Below are 21,296 nucleotides of genomic sequence, written 5' to 3'. Positions count from 1 at the left end.
CAATGTTTTATTAAAAAGTGTAATAGAAGGGCCTCCCGGGTGGCGCAGTGGTCTAGGGCACTGCATCTGTGCCACCAGAGACCCTGGGTTTGCGCTCTGGCTCTGCGCAGCCGGCCGCGACCGGGAGGTTCATGGGCGATGCACAACCGGGTTAGGGAGGGCTTGACCGGTAGCGACTCCTGTGGCGGGCCGGGCGCAGTGCACGCCAACCAGGTCGCCAGGTGCACAGTGTCTCCACCGACACATTGGTGAGGCTGGCTTCCGGGTTGGATGCGCGCTGTGTTAAGAAACAGTGCAGCTTGGTTGGGTTGTGTTTCGGAGGACGCATGGCTTTCGACCTTCGTCTCTCCTGAGCCTGTACAGGAGTTGTAGTGATGAGACAAGATTGTAACAATTGCGGAGAAAAGGGGGTAATATTTTAAATGTAAATAAGTGTGGTATCCAATTGGTGGTATTCAAGAAAGTTATTTTAATGTGCAACCTAATCCAGTGATTGCCATGCATCAAAATGCATGGCAATGGATGACTATTAGGCTATTTTTGTTATATTTTACTGTCAAAATAGGGCTCCACAAACTATTATTTTTTCAATAGAGATTAATTTTCCTTCATCTTTATGTGCACTAATAACATAGGCTAATTTATTTGGGGCTAATTCATCACCTAAGTAAGTGGAAACTCAAAACACATTAGCTAGATTGCTGAATTTAAATATAATGCCCACTGCTAGTAGACATGTATTAATCTAACAGTACATTTTTTATGTCCAAAAAAACATTGCAGTTATAGCCTACCTCCCAATGAGACCTATTTAATTGCAATGGCCAATGCGCATTTTGCATGCTCAGTACAGGTGCATCAAAGCTGGGACTGAGAGACTGAAAAACAGCTTCTATCTCAAGGCCATCAGACTATTAAATAGCCATCACTAACTCAGAGAGGCTGCTGCCTACACTGAGACGCAATCATTGGACACATTAATAAATGTATCACTAGTCACTTTAAATAATGCCACTTTAATAATGTTTACATATCTTACTTTACTCATATCACATGTATATACTGTATTTTATACCATCTACTGCACCTTGCATATGCTGCTCGACCATCGCTCATCCATATATTTATATGTACATATTCTCATTCACTCCTTTAGATTTGTGTGTATTAGGTAGTTGGTGGGGAATTGTTAGATATTACTTGTTACATATTACTGCACTGTTTGAACTAGAAGCGCAAGCATTTCGCTACACTAACATCTGCTAACCATGTGTATATGACCAATAAGACATTTGATTTGATGACAATGCCCATCCACAGTTTGATGAGCTTGAAAACTATGTAAACATATGCCATGGCCGTCTCAGTCACCAGATCTCAACCCAATTGAACACTCATGGGAGATTTGGCACCTGAGACAGCGTTTTCCACCACCACCACCATCAACAACAAAACACCAAATTATGGTGTCACATCCCTCCAATAGAGTTCCAGACACTTGTAGAATTTATGTCAAGGTGCATTGAAGTTCTGGCTCATGGTGATCTAATGCCCTATGAAGACACAATGTTGGTGTTTCCTTTATTTTGGCATTTACCTGTACTTCACTGTTTGACCAAATCATGGTTTTAGCCTCCTAAAAAAAACATGTTTTGAGTGAGGTGACCATGTAGAATGTGCAGCTCGCACTGATACGACCAATTCAAATTTGAACTCGCACAGCCAAATGCGACTAAATGGTCTTTCTTAAGCCCTTTCGTCACTATGGCCTATTTATTGCCTTACCTCCCTTATCTTACCTCATTTGCACACACTGTATATAGACTTTTCTACTGTATTATTGATTGTATGTCTGTTTATTCCATGTGTAACTCTGTGTTGTTGTCTGTGTCAAACTGATTTGCTTTATCTTGGCCAGGTCGCAGTTGTAAATGAGAACTTGTTCTCAACTAGCCTACCTGGTTCAATAAAGGTGAAATAAAATAAATAAATAAAAAATGTGTTGTGTATTAGCTTAGCTCAAATTGTTCATTTTGGTAACAGTGATCAGTAGCTCTGTTTGTGATTAGAAGCTACATGCCATTGTTTGCATTTATTTATTTTTGACATTTAAACAATCCGTATAAAATCCTGCCTTATAAACTGGCCTCAACTCTTCAAAATCAACATGACTTTAAACAGAGATAAACATGCAGATTTTTATGGTAACAATTTTTCTTAAATTTGAAGGATGTTTTTAGATTATTTCTCACAAAAAGTTAAACACAGCACACTTGATTTCACTCTCTTTTTTAGCAGGCTTAAGACCTTGAACATTTTTGTAATTTCCTTAATGAGCAAGGGATATTTGGGGAAATCATACCTAGCTATAACTTTTAATTTCAAAGCTTGTCAATTGATGGAAAAATATGCCATGTGGCTTTGTTTCTTTTGTTTCATTTACAGATGTAGGATCTTTATTTGATCCCCAGTTACAGGATAACTCTCATGCAAATCAATACCTTTTTAACTTGTAGTGTGAGGTTTAAAAAGGCTTCTGAAGTTTGTAATTTCCACTTTGATTCCCCTTACAACCCATACAAAACTTTCCGTTAATTATATTCCACATAATAATTCACATTTCCTGTTGCGGCAGGAAACTAGCTCAAATTAAGATCCTACATCTGTAGAAGTGAAGGGTAGTAAATATGGTGCATACTGTTTTGAAGGCACTGGAGATGAGCTAGTACCCATTTTTATCAAGGCAAGTCTTTGTAAATACATTATTATTGTAATACTAAAAGGAGTAAGGCCTTCACAGCACTTCAGGTGCTGTTTGACTAGGTGTCCAACATACAGTATGCTTGGTGAGGGCTTCTGATACTGTAGCTGTCTATTCTAAAATGGTATTGTAACAAAATGTACAGAAACCTAATGACTTTCATAAGCGGGTGTAATAGAACACGTCACACCTCCGGTTTGTATTGCGGTCATGGACATAAATTCAGCAAAAAAAGAAACGTCCTCTTACTGTGAACTGCGTTTAGTTTCAGCAAACTTAACATGTGTAAATATTTGTATGAACATAAGATTCAACAACTGAGACATAAACTGAACAAGTTCGACAGACATGTGACTAACAGAAATGGAATAATGTGTCCCTGAACAAAGGGGCTAGTAAACTCTAATGAGGCTAGTAACTCTAATGAATGTGTCCTCTGCAGTAGAGGTAACTCTGGGTCTTCCTTTCCAGGACTCATGAGAGCCAGTTTCATCATAGCGCTTGATGGATTTTGAGACTGCAATTGAAGAAACTTTAAGTTATTGAAATGTTCTGTATTGATTGACCTTTGGGTCTTAGTTTGTCGTTTCTGTTCATTTTATTTTTTATTTGCAAATTTCTGAAAAACAGTTTTTGCTTTGTCATTATGGGGTATTATGTGTAGATTGATGAGGGAAAAAAACAATTGAATCCATTTTAGAATAAGACTGTAACGTAATACATTTTAAAAAATCAAGGGGTTTGAATACTTCACGAATGCACTGTAAATGAGGCCCCTGGTGCACACAACCGAACCAAACAGAGTATACGTAGCCTACTGTGCTGTGGGACAAATGCCCATTTTGTTGGGACAATTGCTTTTATATTCTAATTAAAATGAAGAATGTGGTGTATCCCTTTTCTTAATATGTAGTGTGTTGTACATTTAATATCATATATTTATTTTATTCCATCTAGCATGTGTTTTGTAAAGGTGTGCAAATCAAAACATCACCACCAACCTATGCATTGTACTGTATCAAAACTAAATCCCTCAGTTTTCTCATGTTGGGGAAGTTTCAAATGAGGCTTGAGAAGATTAAGATCAACGACAAGTCCATCTGCACTGACAAAAACTGCCAAAAAACAATTCACGTTATTCACAAATTTTGTTTTATTTGACAAAGTCCAAATATATCACAATATTATGCATCAAATATGCTCCTGGACATGATTTATGTATGTACATGGACAAGATGACATTTAAGATGTACATATATTTTCCCTGTTTTTCAACTTATCTACAACTATCATTATTACTTTAACATCATTAATCTTTTACATAGTGCAACTTGTTCAAACATTAACATTTGTAATTATGGTTTCCACTGTATTTACATTTTGCTGCTTGGATGAATTGTATCAAAAGTTCTCAAATGATGAAACTTACAGCATTTACAGAAGTGTTTATCAACAGCAAACAGGCTTCTTTTGGCAGCTTATTTCTCTGGCAACACTGTTTTGTGCCAATTGTAATCTTTTGTGTTGTGAAGAATATCACCAGGCAGGAGACAGAAGTACAGGTTTGTGTTGTTTCGTAAAATATGTAGTCAAATACAACTTAGGAGCATAGTGCACATGTGCACTGTCTATTTGGTGTCGTAACACAGCATGGTCGTAATGCATTACCGCTTAGTAACAGTATAGAAACATACAGTATAGACATATGTAGATCACAGATACTACACTGCTCCCCCATAGCTTTTAACCCCCAGAAAACAAGGTTAGTAATTTTATTAAATACTAATGCAACACTGGAACAATGCATTTTTAAACATTTATCAACTACTGGGTTGAAGTAGACTTTTCAGAGCCCAGAACAAGTCCAGGGGATTATTCTGCCCCAAAACTGGAACTTGTGCCCTATTAACTAAACATGGGTAATGTCCTTTTTCTTTCCTTTATGTCCAGAAACAGCTCACTCAAAGGCCAAGCTTTTGAGGTGCTTTTGAGTGGATACCTCCACTCCTCCTGGGCTTCCGTTGGAGAGACAGATTTGGGTGGAAGGTCAGGCTCTCTCTCGTACTCCCACAGTCAGGAGCATAGTCCTGGAGGTCGTTTTTCTCGTTCTCTCGACCGGTCTTTGCTGGGTCAGTTGTGTAGGAAACACTTCCATCCACATGGAAAGGACATTGATGACAACTAGGAAGTGTTCCTTGTCGATTTTGGCGTAGTCCACATAGATGCGTTCCCATGGTGTAGCAGCCCAGGCCCATGGATGAAGAGGTGCAATAGCAGGCTTGTTGTGAACAGATTCACAGGCTGAGCAGTGGCCTACATGCTGCTGAATGTCCTGATCCAGTCCAGACCACCACAGATAACAGCTGGTGAGTTCTTTCATTCAAGTGATCCCTGGATGTTCATTGTGCAGCTCAGATAGTAGTCTCCTAAACTTGGGAGGTACCACCACCCTTGATACCCAGAGAACACATCCTTGATTTGTAGATAACTGGTATTTTCTGTCTTTAAATTGGCTTGCAGTATCAGATCCCAATGTTACATTGAAATGCGGCCAGGGTTGGTATGGCTGATATTGGTTCAAGAATGGCCAGAAGCGGCTTGTGATCTGTCAGCAGTGGAACTTCCTTCCTTCGAGATATTTGTAAAACATCATCACTCTGAACATTATTCTCAGGGCTCAATTTGATTATAGTTTTTCTCACTTGGTGACAGAGAACGTGATGCAAATGCAATGGGGTGTTCACCTGATTGTAGAACATGTGAGATGACCTTGCTGTCGTTTGGGTGCAGACCTTGTGCGCTGATCTTGTATGCAAAATATTCCACTGAGTCCTGAAGGAACTCACACTTGCTCACTCCATAATTCTCCAGTCTAGACATCACTTTATCCAGCAATGCAAGGTTCTCTTCCATGGTTGGTGCTGACACAAGTATACCGTCTATGATGCACATGACATTGTCTATGCCCCTCACACTCTGGACCTCAACGCCAGTACCACTGCATTTTTTTTGTATTGTTCTCCCCTGGGACACCAGGTGTATGCAATTAATTATCAGGTAGAACAGAAAACCAGCAGGCCCCTGACCTCGTTGGGCAAGAATAGAATACCCCTGGTCAGTGCTATCCTAGATCTGATCCATTGTGTGTTGGAATATCGCTGGAGCTGTCGAGATCCCTTAGGCCAAGCAATTGAATCTGAATAGCCCCCATGTGCTGTCGCTCCTCTCCACTTTCGTGATGTCATTCTTCTGTAGACACTCCAGTTCTTCCTCTACGATTTCCTTTAGAGCATAGGGAGCCAGATGTGGCTTGTGAAAGATAGGCTAGGTTTCTTCTTGCTCTCTGACTTTTCCTGTGGTCATAGCCATCTTTAAAGAGTTTGTTTGTGTGTAGCATGACTCACTGGTTTGTCATTTGTCAGACTGATGATTTCTCCCCAGTTCAACTTGATCTTCTGTGTCCATCTTCTGCCTAGCAGGACTGTTTTTTCTCATTTGACAATGACAAGCGGCAGCGTCCACTCAAATCTGACTGGTACCTGGATCTACCCTAACACAGGAATACTGTTACCAGTGTATGAAGAAAAGGCGGATGTATGCTGGCTGAAGAGGGCACTCTTTCAGTTTATCTTTGTATAATCCCTCTGGAATGAGAGATACACCGGTGTCCATCTGCATGTTTACTGGTTTTCCATCTAACTCCATGTTGAGATAGATTCCATCTTTCCGTTGTTGATCTGTGTACACTGTCAACAGTGCCAGTACTGTTTCAACTGTAGGTTCCTCTTCTTGTGTTGTGTCTGACATATTGTGAGCTGTTTGTGCATTTTGGAGCTTTACATACGCTCTGTAAAATGTCAAACTTTTCCTCATTTGTGGCACTTTTCGTTTTTCACTTTCAGAATTTTCTGCACTTTCTTAATTCCCTGCACTCATTTGTTCCTAAGTGCCCACTGTGTTATGTTTATTTTGTCTATATAAGCCTATTTTTCATCAAAAAGTATTTGATCCTTTATCAGAGTAAATATTCTCCACTGAGATCACTTATTTTCAAATGGGTTCAATGACAGTTCTTACTGTGTGCCGATTTCTGGACTACAATAGGCTCACTATCTGCAGCTCCCGAACACTGTGCTTAGCTAGCAATGCTTAGCTTTAAAACAATACTTCCCGAATTGTATTACTCACGCAACATTCTTCCCTTTTGTCCAGTTTGTTTATGCAGTTTGTTCACCTCAATGCCACTGCAATATTTGTGATGTGGAGAATATCACCAGGCAGGAGAAGGGAGTACAGGTTACTGTGTCATTTAGTAAAAACATCTTGTGGAATACAAGTAGGGCCATTAGTGTGCATGTGAACTGTCTATTAGGTCTTGTAACATTGTACTGCCATAATGCATTACTGCTTAGTAACAGCATATAAACTAATATAGACAGATGTAGAACACAGATAATACACCCATGCAGAAATTTGCATTTGACCTCACTCCTGAACTTTAATGTCAAAAGCAACCAATCCATCAAATGAAAAACCTAAACAAAATGTGACATTTTCATTTGCATTTGGCAGAGAGGCTTTGAACAGAGGAATGACCCTGATCTTGCTTCCCTTGGTTGTGCCTTGAACCAACAGTTGTCCATTTTCTGTCCATCCATCAACACGTTGCAGCAATTGAACAACTTCTGGGGTTTTGAACACCTCACCACCAAGCCACTTGAGATTTCTTTCGCTCATAGTCCCCTTTATGTGCTTTTCTATCTGACTGCGATGAACAATCCTGCTCAGCCCTCTCGCCTTCCCAAGAAAGAAGTGAGTTATTATTCTACTTTTTCTTGGTGGTAAATGTTTATTTTTGAGCTCACAAAGTCTTTGAAGAGCATCAATTGCTAACATGAGAACTTGGCCATTGGCAGAATCAGGCTCCTTGTTTCTTGGCTCCTCTGGCCAGAACAAAATTGAATGAAGAAAGAGAGCACTTGCTGCTGGTGTGTGTCTCCCTCCCCAGTTAAATCTCCTACTGAGATCCTGAAGTTTCTGTAGGGAAACTAGCTTTGGAGAGCCAGGTAAAGCACAAGCAAGAGCTATCTGACAGAAAATGAAGTTGACAAGTTCTGTCTGGTCAAGGTCTTCCTTTTTGAGGTTCTCTGGATACATGCCAATTATTGCCTCCAGCTTTCTACCAGATCTCTTGGCATTGTGGTCAAGGAGCAAGGAGAGGATGGTTGTGAGATTTCCTCCACCTAGCTGGTAAATTTTCATTTGTCTTGTGAATCGAGAACTTTCAGTGTGAGTGACCATTTCAGAATTATTGTAGTCAGGCATTGGGCTGACGATATCTGGGATGTTACAAAAAAAACCAGCGTACACAGCACTCTTCCTTGTCACCCATTTCCTTGGATTGTGTACTTGTTCAGGCTCTCTTGTGTCAAGTTCCTCTTCCTCCTCACTGATGTCTGTCTGAAAGTAACTGAGGTTTTCAGAAATGCACTCAAGAGCATGGTAAATACTCTTGTTCATTCCTTTTAGTTGGCCGTGGAACCTAAGCCAGGGTTTTTCAACTGCTTGCGGTATGTAGTCACTTAGCAAGTATTTCATCAGCTCAGACTTTCCATCTTTGGTTGTAAAAACATCCACTGCTGATATGAGTTGAAGCAGTCTGCATCCAACATCCACCTCCCCATAGTAGGAGTTGTTCAGACTAACGTGCTCTTTTTTGGGTGTTTTTTCTGAGGCACGGAAAGCTGAAATTCCTTTCAGAGCTGTGTCTATAATTTCAGTAACTTTTTCAGGCGGTAATTCTCGCTTGTCAAGAGTGTCATGCATGTGATAAAACCACCACTTGTACACCTGTCCTAATGTGTCAAGGACAAATGTATCATATGGCAGGATTGATTTAGCCTTTTCAGCCCAACGTAGAGCTTCCTCGAACCTTGTGTTAGTGTAGAGCAGACGAGCCAGCTGCTGGGCAACAATTGCATCTTTTCCTAAAGCTATGTAGGCTGCTTTCAAAAGATCAACAGCTTTTTCAATGCCCCCTGTTTCAGTGCTGACATGTTCAATCAGAGGAGAGAATGAACTGTCCTCAGAATCTCCTCTGCTTTTTTTGTTGCGTCTGATGAAGAGAACTCGGATGAACTTCAGAAAATCATCTCTTCCAAACCTATGACTCATAAGTACATTGTCCTGTAGTAGATCCATTGCTATTTCACTCTGTGGCAGAGTTTTAGAGAGCTGCACTAGAATTTCCTTTGCCAACATTGGATGAATTATCCGTATGGATGAGATGTGTGATGTACTCTCCTTTAGGTGTATGAAAACAAGTCTAGCTTGTTCACTGAGAGAGTTCTCAAATGCATGGTAACGGATTCTATCCACTTGAATACCTAAGGCAAGGGAAGCTTCGCAGTGTGACACAGATATATACGAGTCCTGAACATAACAGTTCAGCAGTGCCACAAATCTGATAAGGCGAGTGATGAGAGATGAATGATCAATATTGTCCAGTAGATTCTTCACAAAGCCCTCAATGTAACTTGTTTGAAACCCCTCACTCATCAGTACAAATGTGAGAATGAACTCAGGTTCAAACTTCAGCTTTAGTCTCTCTAGTTTCTTTGAGAAGAGAGTCTTCTCTTCATCTGTCAGTTTGTGTGTCACTGCTACAGTCTGAGACGGCAATGCTCGGCACATCCTCTCTGGATCATGAGATCTTTTACAGATGAGCAGGATGAAACATAGGACAGAGGCACTTATTTTCTTGGTTGTAATTGCATTGCCTAATTCCCGCCTAAGATCATCTCGGTACTCTGCATTACAATCTTCCAACAGCAAAAGCACTGGGAGACAGCTGTTTTTGTCTCGTTCTTCATATTCCCTCAGGTGCACTACATGCTCACACACAGTTGTGATTTCATGGGATTGTTTAACTACTGCACATCGCAGTTTTGCTTTCCAATTCCAGAGGATCTGTCGCGCAACTGTACTCCCACCACTGCCGGCTTGGTGACATATATTAACAGTCTCAATGGATCTTTTGGCACTATTACCCTGTAAAATGTCTTCTAGAATGTTGTTTGTTTCTCGGTATGCATCTCGCTGGATGACTTCCCCACAATGTTTTTTATCTGCCAGCCACAAATTCATCCAGTCTATCTTCCCACCTTGATAGAAATACTTCTCAATGTTGCTGATTTTGTCTTGGTCCAGTATCTCCAAGTTTGTGTCATCACACTGGTCAACACTGACTATGTCCAACGAATTAATCTTATCCTCTTCAACTGGCTTTAAGAAGCATAGACCTTTGTTGAAGACTGGTAAACTCCTTGTGGATCGACTAACTGAAAGCTGAATGCTTTGAATAGTGGCATCTACATGACTCATTGGCATTTCAACAATACTGATCTCTTTGAGTGCAGCCATGCTACACGATACCTGAGCAAAGCTTGACCACTTTTTGTAGTTCTCTTTTGACTCTGATATTATAGCCAAATCGTCCCGACCATTCATTTCTGCGTAGAATTCATGGAATGTATCAACAAGAGGTTGCTCGATGTGGGACATGAGCAAGAAAACCACCACAAATGACCCTGGAGGAAGAATTTCATTGCAGATCACAGACACTGTTCTTTTCAGCTGCTTTTTCTTTGTTTTGATCCAGGTCTTTTCATCACAAGGCTTCTCACCACCAAGATAATCGTTTCGTCCATTGCAGAAAATCCAGCTTGGTCTATCAAAGAGCTGCAAACGGTTTATGAAGTCAGCACTGCTCAGCCCACGGTCATTTGCATAGTCATGCAGAAAATGAAGGTTTGTAGCATGGTGCTCCTTATATTTCTCACATAGACCCGATGTCTTCGAGTCTGGGTCAAAGTCAAACACACAAAATATATTCATGTGAGTCAAGAAGTTGATGTTCTCAAGATGTTCTTGTTTAAGTTTGTTTGTCACGATGATGTAGAACAGTGAGTCATCCATGTACTTTTTTCCACATGTGAGGAGGATGGAGAGTTTTCTCTTCTGATCCTCTCTACAGTCAGAAGCTGTTTGGTTGTCTGAGAGTTCAGCCTCCTCTCTCTGTTGATCTTTGTCCCGGAGACCTTGAATGAAATTAATTAGGCCATCCTCTGATATGCGGGGTGTGTTAGCCCCTACTCTGTGATAGGGGGCTTTCTCCTCATAGATGACTTTGTTGGCTTTCTCACTGAACTTTGGAATAGTGACACAGTACAGTTTGTCTTTCACCACTTTTGCCTTGGGGACAACATCATATTCAATGATCCAGGTTGTTTCACTGGCCTCCTTGTCAATAACCTCAATGAACTTTGGGTTCCTTATGCAACTCCTGGCATCAGACGGATGGGTTGATCCTTTGAAGCAGTTTTCAATGTAGTCTAATGCATCCACAAATGAATCTTGGCTTTCAACTGGTATTCCTATGATTTCACCATGCTTGTAGCTGCCTTTAATCTTATCCATGACCCCAAAGTGTATTGTGCCATTGGTCCGCATGTTCATGCACCCACAAGCAAATCTGAGAACCTCACTTGCAACTTTGACAGTAAGCTTTTTTTGTTCTAATTTATGGGCAATTTCCAGTGATTTGTATTCATGGCATGGGACAATCATGTTTTCAATTCCGTTCTCTGGTGGAAGTACTCTGTGCTTGACGTATTTGAAGTCTTTATCGTGTTTGTCAAATTTGCGATACTCACTAATAGACAAAGACGCATTGACCAATGTTGATTCATTTTTTTCCTCTGTTGAAATGGGTTCTTTTTCCATTTTTGGACTGGATCTCCCAACCTTGTGTTTTGACTCAGGTGTGGAAACAGCACTGGATTCCACATTTCTGGCATCCCTCTTTGTACTACTGTCTTCTTTTAGTTTCTGTGGTCCTGCCTTCAAAAGTTCATCTCGTTTGCGCAGCAGAAGTTGGATTTGGCCACCTTTCATTTCAAATGCATCACGTAGATAATTGTCCTGCAACTCCAATAGGGCAGGTCCTGTAACCTCCTCTTCAAAAAGTTTCATAATGTATGTATCTTTTACTCCAATGGATTTTAACCAGGAGCTCACATGGGATTCTGTCCATTCGCCCAATGGCAAACTACTCCACTCTGGAAAATAATATAGGTCTACTCAGTCATTTATGCAGAGAAAAACATATGACTTTATATTAGAGACATTTTAGGTCATCAGACGATGGACGGTAACTAATTTGTTTAGTGATTTGATAAGGCTTGAACACCTTGCTACATTTTGTTTTTCATAATAGGTTTATTGGGTAAAAATGTGAATTTCAAATGGATGAGAATTGGGGCTCAACATCTACAGGCAATGTATACCTATATGGAATTTACAGTGTAAATAGTTTGAAAAAGAACAATAGACTATTGGATGACATTATGGAAACGCAAAAATGCAGTTACCAACAAAACATTATTTCAACAGTTGATGCGAGTTTGGAATACTGGAGATTGTTGTACAATAAATGGAGATGACTGATTAGATTCAATGCATTTTCATCTTTAAGGACCGATTTGGTGTCTGGATGCTGCTAATATTCTGTCCCAAATTCTGTGTGGGATCAGACTTTCCCTTGGAAATTCGATTATTTCATAGGCCTACTCATTAAGGTGATTGTGGCTTTACTGAAGAGCTGTGACTTTCAACATGGCACAGTCATAGGATGCCACCTTTCCAACAAGTCAGTTTGTCAACACTGTTGCAACACTCACGACTGAGTTACACCTTTTTACCCACAACTGCATGAAATAGGCCTAGGTCAAATCTTTAGGCTAAATCTCTGGGCCTGCACTAATTTTTAATCTACAGGAATCCACCTTGTGTGACAATAAAGGTCTGCATGCGCCCGGGCACAGTCAAATAATTTGGTTACAAAAGTTACTGTCCTGCCCTGCATCAAAGAGACCCTTCATTATTGAAATAAAAGAAAATAGGTCCAAAATTATAGGAGCAGCCCTTGCCGCCAAGTTTGTGGTTTACGGTAGTATCATAAAGACTAACGGCACTCTATCTGGGTGGTAAAACATTGGAAGTTAATCATTTGAATTCAATGCGAACATTTGTTGATCTATTAACTAATATTTTCAACTCTTGGAAATTCAATGTTTTGAATCAAATTCCCCCCTATCCAGTGTGGGCTGACTGATCTACCAGCTCGGTTGCCTATGTTTTAGGCCTAGTGCTTATTTAACTCATTATGAACCATGCTTTACTAGACAACATTATTTGAAAAGATGCGAGGGTTAGTTTAATACTGTACAGTATATACAAAAGTATGTGGACACCACTTCAAATTAGTGGAAAGGGCTATTTCAGCCACACCCATCACTGACAGGTGTATAAAATCGAGCACACAGCCATGCAATATCCATTTACCAACCTTGGCAGTAGAATGGCTTTACTGGAGAGCTGTGACTTTCAACGTGGCACAGTCATAGGATGCCACCTTTCCAACAAGTCAGTTTGTCAACACGGTTGCAACACTCACTACCGAGTTCCAAACTGCCTAAGGAAGCAACGTCAGCAAAATAACTGTTAGTCGGAAACTTAATGAAATGGGTTTCCATGGCAGAGCAGCCGCACGCACACAAGCCTAAGATCACCATGTGCAATGCCAAGCGTCGGCTGGTGTGGTGTAAAGCTCGCCGCCATTGGACTCTGGAGCAGTGAAAACGCGTTCTCTGTTACAGTGCACATTTATTTAACAATAGCTAACAAAAAAATCTTAATGTTATGACTATAACTATTGTTCCCTAAAGGAGTCACACTATGTGGAGTCACACTCTCGTGACTTTTGAAGGACCTCCAATCACACCTGACAGCCGATAGACATGGTCACCCTGTTCATGGCTCCTAAGCAACTTTGCAGTATTATTTTATTTGTGTTTTATTTCTCACATTAAAGGATTAGCTTTTTTGCATTATTACATACAGCCGGAAATAACTTTGATATTTTATTTCACCAGGTAGGCTGGTTGAGAACAAGTTCTCATTTGCAACTGCGACCTGGCCAAGATAAAGGGTAGTAATTCGACACATACAACAACAATATTAACCAGCATGCCGACCAGAAATACGACTTTCCTGAATTGGATCCTTTGTTCATACCTCCCAAGGTAATCCCACTTATCCCAGAGACTGCTCCAAGACGCCGCCGGCAGAGAAAAGGTATTCGGAGTGGACTTTTAGTTAGACTCAGTGGGCATGCATACCATCCACCGCTTCCGAGTATATTACTCAGTTCCTGGACAATAAAGTAAAGTAGACGAGCTCAGGGCGAGGCTCTCTTTCCAGAGAGACATCAAGGACTGTAACATACTCTATTTCACGGAATCATGGCTCTCTCTGGATATACTGTCCCAGTCCATACAGCCATCTGGGTTCTCAGTGCAATGTGCAGACAGGAATAAAGAACTTTCCATAAAAAAAGAAAGCCAGAGGGGTATGCTTCAAGATTAACTACTCATGGTGTGATGGTGGTAAAGTACAGGAACTCAAGTCCTTTTGTTCATTTATGGCTGGGGGGCAGTATTGAGTAGCTTGGATGAATAAAATAAGAATTTGTTCTTAACTGACTTGCCTAGTTAAATAAAGGTAAAAAAATATCACACTGAAAACAAAACTTGTGTACAATTAACTGGTAAGAGAAAGGTATCAAATATCACTTTCATTTGTATCCTCTTTAGATTTAGACAGATTTCCGGCGCCGACAGAGATGGCCGCCTCGCTTCGCGTTCCTAGGAAACTATGCAGTTTTTTGGTTTTTTACGTGTTATTTCTTACATTAGTACCTCAGGTCATCTTAGGTTTCATTACATACAGCCGAGAAGAACTACTGTATATAAGATCAGCGTCAACTCACCATCAGTACGACCAAGAATATGTTTTTCGCGACGCGGATCCTGTGTTCTGCCTTACAAACAGGACAACGGAATGGATCGCATGCAGCGACCCCAAAAAACGACTCCGAAAAAGAGGGAAACGTAGCAGTCTTCTGGTCAGACTACGGAGACGGGCACATCGTGCCCCACTTCCTAGCATTCTTCTTGCCAATGTCCAGTCTCTTGACAACAAGGTTGATGAAATCCGAGCAAGGGTAGCATTCCAGAGGGACATCAGAGACTGTAACGTTCTGTGCTTCACGGAAACATGGCTCACTGGAGAGACGCTATCCGATGCGGTGCAGCCAACGGGTTTCTCCACGCATCGCGCCGACAGAAACAAACACCTTTCTGGTAAGAAGAGGGGTGGGGGTGTATGCCTTATGGCTAACGAGGCATGGTGCGATGAAAGTAACATACAGGAACTCAAATCCTTCTGTTCACCTGATTTAGAATTCCTCACAATCAAATGTAGACCGCATTACCTACCAAGAGAATTCTCTTCGATTATAATCACAGCCGTATATATCCCCCCAAGCAGACACATCGATGGCTCTGAACGAACTTTATTTAACTCTTTGCAAACTGGAAACCATTTATCCGGAGGCTGCATTCATCGTTGTTGGGGATTTTAACAAGGCTAATCTGAAAACAAGACTCCCTAAATTTTATCAGCATATCGATTGCGCAACCAGGGGCGGAAAAAACCTTGGATCACTGTTACTCTAACTTCCGCGACGCATATAAGGCCCTGCCCCGCCCCCTTTCGGAAAAGCTGACCACAACTCCATTTTGCTGATACCTGCCTACAGACAAAAGCTAAAAAAAGAAGCTCCCACGCTGAGGTCTGTCCAACGCTGGTCCGACCAAGCTGACTCCACACTCCAAGACTGCTTCCATCACGTGGACTGGGACATGTTTCGTATTGTGTCAAATAACAACATTGACGAATACGCTGATTCGGTGTGCGAGTTCATTAGAACGTGCGTTGAAGATGTCGTTCCCATAGCAACGATTAAAACATTCCCTAACCAGAAACCTTGGATTGATGGCAGCATTCGTGTGAAACTGAAAGCGCGAACCACTGCTTGCAATCAGGGCAAGGTGTCTGGTAACATGACTGAATACAAACAATGCAGCTATTCCCTCCGTAAGGCTATCAAACAAGCTAAGCGTCAGTACAGAGACAAAGTAGAATCCCAATTCAACGGCTCAGACACAAGAGGCATGTGGCAGGGTCTACAGTCAATCACGGACTACAGGAAGAAATCCAGCCCAGTCACGGACCAGGATGTCTTGCTCCCAGGCAGACTAAATAACTTTTTTGCCCGCTTTGAGGACAATACAGTGCCACTGACACTGCCTGCAACGGAAAAATGCGGTCTCTCCTTCACTGCAGCCGAGGTGAGTAAAACATTTAAACATGCTAACCCTCGCAAGGCTGCAGACCCAGACGGCATCCCCAGCCGCGCCCTCAGAGCATGCGCAGACCAGCTGGCTGGTGTGTTTACGGACATATTCAATCAATCCCTATACCAGTCTGTTCCCACATGCTTCAAGAGGGCCACCATCGTTCCTGTTCCCAAGAAAGCTAAGGTAACTGAGCTAAACGACTACCGCCCCGTAGCACTCACTTCCGTCATCATGAAGTGCTTTGAGAGACTAGTCAAGGACCATATCACCTCCACCCTACCTGACACCCTAGACCCACTCCAATTTGCTTACCGCTCAAATAGGTCCACAGACGATGCAATCTCAACCACACTGCCCTAACCCATCTGGACAAGAGGAATACCTATGTGAGAATGCTGTTCATCGACTACAGCTCGGCATTCAACACCATAGTACCCTCCAAGCTCGTCATCAAGCTCGAGACCCTGGGTCTCGACCCCGCCCTGTGCAACTGGGTACTGGACTTCCTGACGGGCCGCCCCAGGTGGTGAGGGTAGGTAACAACATCTCCTCCCCGCTGATCCTCAACACTGGGGCCCCACAAGGGTGCGTTCTGAGCCCTCTCCTGTACTCCCTGTTCACCCACGACTGCGTGGCCACGCACGCCTCCAACTCAATCATCAAGTTTGCGGACGACACAACAGTGGTAGGCTTGATTACCAACAACGACGAGACGGCCTACAGGGAGGAGGTGAGGGCCCTCGGAGTGTGGTGTCAGGAAAATAACCTCACACTCAACGTCAACAAAACTAAGGAGATGATTGTGGACTTCAGGAAACAGCAGAGGGAACACCCCCCTATCCACATCGATGAAACAGTAGTGGAGAGAGTAGCAAGTTTTAAGTTCCTCGGCATACAAAACACAGACAAACTGAATTGGTCCACTCACACAGACAGCATCGTGAAGAAGGCGCAGCAGCGCCTCTTCAACCTCAGGAGGCTGAAGAAATTCGGCTTGTCACCAAAAGCACTCACAGACTTCTACAGAGGCACAATCGAGAGCATCCTGGCGGGCTGTATCACCGCCTGCTACGGCAACTGCTCCGCCCTCAACCGTAAGGCTTTCCAGAGGGTAGTGAGGTCTGCACAACGCATCATCGGGGGCAAACTACCTGCCCTCCAGGACACCTACACCACCCGATGTTACAGGAAGGCCATAAAGATCATCAAGGACATCTACCACCCGAGCCACTGCCTGTTCACGCCGCTATCATCCAGAAGGCGAGGTCAGTACAGGTGCATCAAAGCTGGAACCGAGAGACTGAAAAACAGCTTCTATCTCAAGGCCATCAGACTGTTAAACAGCAATCACTAACATTGAGGGGCTGCTCCCTACACACTGACACTGACTCAACTCCAGCCACTTTAATAATGGGAATTGATGGGAAATGTTGTAAATATATCACTAGCCACTTTAAACAATGCTACCTTATATAATGTTACTTACCCTACATTATTCATCTCATATGCATACCTATATACTGTACTCTATATCATCGACTGCATCCTTACGTAATACATGTATCACTAGCCACTTTAACTATGCCACTTTGTTTACATACTCATCTCACATGTATATACTGTACTCGATACCATCTACTGTATCTTGCCTATGCTGCTCTGTACCATCACTCATTCATATATCCTTATGTACATATTCTTTATCCCCTTACACTGTGTATAAGACAGCAGATTAGGAATTGTTAGTTAGATTACTTGTTGGTTATTACTGCATTGTCGGAACTAGAAGCACAAGCATTTCGCTACACTCGCATTAACATCTGCTAACCATGTGTATGTGACAAATAAAATTTTATTTGATTCGGCAGCAAATTTGGTTCCTTTTTCAGTCAAGTCATTCACGTAAGTCAAACAAAAACACCCTAATGATTGGTTGACAAATAGTGCCTCCCACAGTGCCGGTGATGGCTGCATGGTGCAGATGGTGAGAAGCAACTGCAGCGACTTGAAGGCGACTTCAAAAACTGCCTGACCTATGATCACAATTTTTTTTTTTTAAGTTCATGCAGTCGACATGTAGTCTGAAAATGTGCATAACCATAATACAACACACTTTGAAAGGCAGTGACCAACGATGACAAAAGTGATCCACTCGAACGCGCCCATGATCTTCAAGCTATAGAAGATGGCAAAACTTTTAATAATAATACAATGGATTTACATGGCACTTTTCTTGATAGCGAAAGCTCTTTACAGTGTAAGGGGAAACTCACCACCCTAACTAACCCCACATATACTCTTTTTTTATTGGCCCTCTTTGGTGGACAAAAGTAACTTTGTTTTACAGATATTGATACATATACATTATTCATACACTTTACATACTACTTTTATCCAATCTATTATACGACAAGAATAGTTTGATTTACACGTAAAATGTTACTCATCATTAGATACTCTTGCAATAAGTGCCATGGGATCTTTGTTGACCACAGAGTTGAGACACCTGTCCCATCTTCTTAAAATTGTATTAAGGAACATTGTTAGTTAGTAGTTCAACATTATTACAATTAAATGTTCTAAAAGTCCATGGTATAAATTACAGCGATCTGCCAGATTGTTCATTTTAGCTGCCTATTTCTCTTTGGCTCTCTGGTTATAGAGATTTGAAAGGAAAGGAAGTGGGAGTTTTGTTTCGGTCAATTTACTATTTTTATTTGGGTGGATTAAATTAGTTTCCCTATCACGTATGGATTTTTTTTTTTTTACCCGTCCAGTTGGTGGCAGCAATGAAATGCTTGGGGTTGTAGTCCGCCATAAAACCCACAGAAGAAGGAGGTTTGAAAATTCCTCATTGACTTCGATATTCTAATTGGTTCAAGACAATCCGAACGCTGATTAGGGGCAAGGGGGGAATTTAATCTTCAGATTAGAGAACTTCCTGGAGGAGTGTAACATCGAGACAACAACAATCTGTGCACGAAAGTAACGATACAGGCTATGAATTAACATAGAAAAGATCTGATTTCATCAACATTTCTAATGTATTAACTTTACATGTGACAGACTCCAATTAACACAGTTGTCAGATACAAACAATTCACGTCAAAGCCTGGTGAAAAATAAATCTGAAAAATCCAAACCAGTCGGCCTAACTTTATCATAATGTGCAATTAGTTATTTCATACAGCAAATAATATTTGGAAATTATTTTGGTATAATTTACTTTGAAACGGACGGTGAGCTTGTCATACATGTGAGAAATGACTAAGTGGATATGCCTAGGTTACTTGACAATGTAACAGGGTGTGTCTGTTGCAAGGTGAGTCACCAGCACACACAGATGGCACTTTATGGTCATATGTTAATAATTTATTTGACTTTAAAATGTTGCATATGTTTTTGTGGCTTTAAATTATGAACATTAATCATCGATAGTCTAATAAAATAACTAATCGGATCCTACTGGCTACTAACATTTCAACAGTTTAATGTATTGTATTTCTCTCCAATTACATAAACCTAGCTACATTAGTTAATCCTGTCATCACCACTAACTATATTGGCCATTATTGTATCATTGAAAAAATAAACTAAAATTCATACATTGTGGTATTTTAGGGTACTAAATTAGAGGCTTGTTTTATTTCTTTAAGTCAAGTTTATTAATCTGTCGTATAAAAGAGCTCATTGTAATCAAAATCCTGAACCTTTTACACTTATTTATGTGACCTGAGACTACCTGGTTTTGGCCTACTTTGCTTGGACTCTGCTCTGCATTTAAACCCTGTTCTCTATTATTCTGTTCTGTGGGTTGTATTTCCCCACATGTCCTCACAGCCATTCTGGGACACAAATGAAAGATGAAATTGCATTGAATCGATTACAAACATCCAATGATTTTAATGCCGCCCGTAAACCGGGGCTAGTAGCCTAGTCTATTGTTCTTGTTCAAAGTAAAATTCTCTCCATTTAAAGTGCTTAATACTTACCCATCTCAGGCAAACTGCATGCACTTTTATATCAGCACAGCATTGCTAAAAGGAAAATAAAATACATATGTTGGGTGAGGTAAAATGTAATGATTATCCTAACTTGATAAGAATCCCTGACTGATTTCCATGATGGCAAGCCATATATAACATACAGAAGTAGGCCTAAATTTGGTATTAAGGTATTCATTTTGTATTTATAACTCGGCTAATCATCATGAAATTACAAGGTGACAACACTTTACAATTAACTTTAAATTACAAGAGAGGTTATATTTGTGTGTAGGCTATAGCTGCGAGGAACTTCCCATCGAGACAATACCTATCTGTCCACGAAAGCAAGTGATATAGGCTATAAATTAAGAAAGTAAAGATCTGACTTCATTTAACTTTCTAAGTGAATTAATTTTACATGTGACGGACTCTCGTTAAAACACATTTAATCTGATATTTAACAATTCACGTCAATGGCGGATGAAAGAGCAATCATCCAAAATCCAACAGCATAAGATTTACTTTTAGTATCATAACGTGCAATTAGTTATTTCACCCAGCAAACAATATTTAAGCATTATTTTGGTACAATTTACCTTGAAACGGACGACGATATAGTTATATTTGTGAGAAATGACACGACGTGGATATGTCTAGGTTACTCGACGATATAACAGGGTGTGTCTGTTGCGAGATGTTTCATTAGTACACACAGAAGGGTGCTTTATGGTCGTATGTGACCGAGCAGCACAAATCGGTTTTATGTAGCAAAATTTGAAATGGTGTTTTTAACGTTGGACATAAGTAGAGACTCAGAGCTACACAATGGTACACTCATACACTACAGTTGAGGAACAATGGAAAAGTAATACTGCTTTGAAAGTTGACAAACTTGTAGACTCACTTTTAAGTGAGATATGTCTAGGTTACTCGACGATATAACAGGGTGTGTCTGTTGCGAGATGTTTCATCAGTACACACAGAAGGGTGCTTTATGGTCGTATGTGACCGAGCAGCACAAATCGGTTTTATGTAGCAAAATTTGAAATGGTGTTTTTAACGTTGGACATAAGTAGAGACTCAGAGCTACACAATGGTACACTCATACACTACAGTTGAGGAACAATGGAAAAGTAATACTGCTTTGAAAGTTGACAAACTTGTAGACTCACTTTTAAGTGAGATATGTCTAGGTTACTCGACGATATAACAGCGAGATGTTTCATC

General features: G+C 41.0%; 1 protein-coding gene across 1 annotated transcript; it reads right to left on the bottom strand.

The window, feature by feature from the left end:
• Positions 1-3,902: 3,902 nt before the first annotated feature.
• Positions 3,903-20,771, bottom strand: LOC135554536 (sterile alpha motif domain-containing protein 9-like). The gene is made up of 3 exons (XM_064986878.1): positions 20,666-20,771; positions 20,076-20,120; positions 3,903-11,880 (listed from the first exon to the last, which is right to left on the bottom strand). Exons 2-3 carry the CDS (start codon positions 20,077-20,079, stop codon positions 7,247-7,249), a joined length of 4,638 nt encoding a protein of 1,545 aa, XP_064842950.1. The 5' UTR covers positions 20,080-20,120; positions 20,666-20,771; the 3' UTR covers positions 3,903-7,246.
• Between the last annotated feature and the right edge of the window lie 525 nt (positions 20,772-21,296).

This window comes from Oncorhynchus masou, chromosome 14 (genome assembly GCF_036934945.1).
Source record: "Oncorhynchus masou masou isolate Uvic2021 chromosome 14, UVic_Omas_1.1, whole genome shotgun sequence".
Lineage (NCBI taxonomy): Eukaryota > Metazoa > Chordata > Actinopteri > Salmoniformes > Salmonidae > Oncorhynchus > Oncorhynchus masou.
The sequence above is the reverse complement of the archived record's forward strand: the minus strand, read 5'-3'. Positions and strand labels throughout refer to the sequence as shown.